The sequence below is a fragment of the Mastomys coucha genome, unplaced genomic scaffold, assembly GCF_008632895.1.
Source record: "Mastomys coucha isolate ucsf_1 unplaced genomic scaffold, UCSF_Mcou_1 pScaffold12, whole genome shotgun sequence".
Lineage (NCBI taxonomy): Eukaryota > Metazoa > Chordata > Mammalia > Rodentia > Muridae > Mastomys > Mastomys coucha.
The window spans coordinates 86,954,374-86,955,531 of NW_022196894.1; the positions used below are offsets into that span (position 1 = coordinate 86,954,374).

Genomic DNA, 1,158 nt, shown 5'->3' on the forward strand with positions numbered 1-1,158 from the left:
TTCTTGGTTACCTTCCAGAACATGATGATAACACCCTATTGCTGAAGACACCCAGTACTTGGGTCATAGAACATGGAGAAATCAAGCTGGGACCGACCCAGAAACTTAACCCCTGTTGGCTAGCTTTCACGGTGCTAGAAGGTGCTATGAACACTGCTGGGGGAGAAAAGTGGCCCTCAGCCATACCCACTTGTAAACTTTAGTTAAGATCAGTCATTAGGGATGGAAAATGGTTGATGAATTTAAGAGCATAAAAACACAGCAAAATCAAAGAGCAGAACAAAAGTACTATGATGCATGAAACAAATTTATTGGAAGACTAACAGTAAGACCCTACCCACATACCCCAACTGGAAATACACTTATGTTGATGTCATTTTCAGTCTCTCATGAAAAAGCATGTCTTGTTTCTCTTAGCTGTAGATGAGTTTCAGCTTAGAGATGGACTCCTGCTGAGCATTACTGGAGAACCACACCACAGTGAGTATCTTGCGACCACCATGGGAGGCTGGAAGGCAGCTTTTCAGGTTGTTTCTTGTGATGGTAACTGGTTGAGGGTTCTGTAGTCTCTAGAGCCATTGGGCCATCAGTAGGTGCTGTAGCCAAAGCCAGAGCCAGAGCCCCATGGCCTGTAGAGGCTGCTGCCATAGCAACAGCCTGGATTGTTGAAGTTACTAATACCACCATAGCAGAAGTTGCGGGAGCTGTAGATGGTTCCACAGCCATGGTTCAGAGGAGAACCCAAAGGCACAACACAGTTCAGGGGGGTGGCTCTGTAGGTCCCATGGAAGTTGGTTCCATAGCAGGGATACCCTGGGAAGTAGTTGCCGCAGCAGAAAAAGCGAGTCATGGTGGCAGATGTGGAGAGAGAGTTGGATAGACTGTGAAGAACAAGTTACCCAGGTGTGAATGAAGCATCTTCCCCGTACTCTGCTTTTTATACCTTGAGCTGGTGGGCATGACACACCAGTCACTGCACACCTTCCTTCAGATTTGCATAAATAAACCTATTATTTTCCAATAAAATGTGCATAAAGAAACCCACAGACTCTCTGCCCACATTTTTGTTCGCTTTTCTGTTTACAAAGGAATGTGTGCTATCTTCAAAGCCAGTGACCATCCTTAACACAGCACTGAATGCTTTTCATAGGTGTCCCA

General features: G+C 45.6%; 1 protein-coding gene across 1 annotated transcript; it reads right to left on the minus strand.

The window, feature by feature from the left end:
* Positions 1-291: 291 nt before the first annotated feature.
* LOC116086601 (keratin-associated protein 7-1) lies at positions 292-905 on the minus strand. The gene has a single exon (XM_031364805.1). It carries the CDS (start codon positions 848-850, stop codon positions 587-589), a length of 264 nt encoding a protein of 87 aa, XP_031220665.1. The 5' UTR covers positions 851-905; the 3' UTR covers positions 292-586.
* Between the last annotated feature and the right edge of the window lie 253 nt (positions 906-1,158).

What these genes read in the sequence shown, in the direction of transcription:
- LOC116086601 (XM_031364805.1), bottom strand. Translation starts at nt 850, where the DNA reads ATGACTCGCTTTTTCTGCTGCGGCAACTACTTCCCAGGGTATCCCTGC.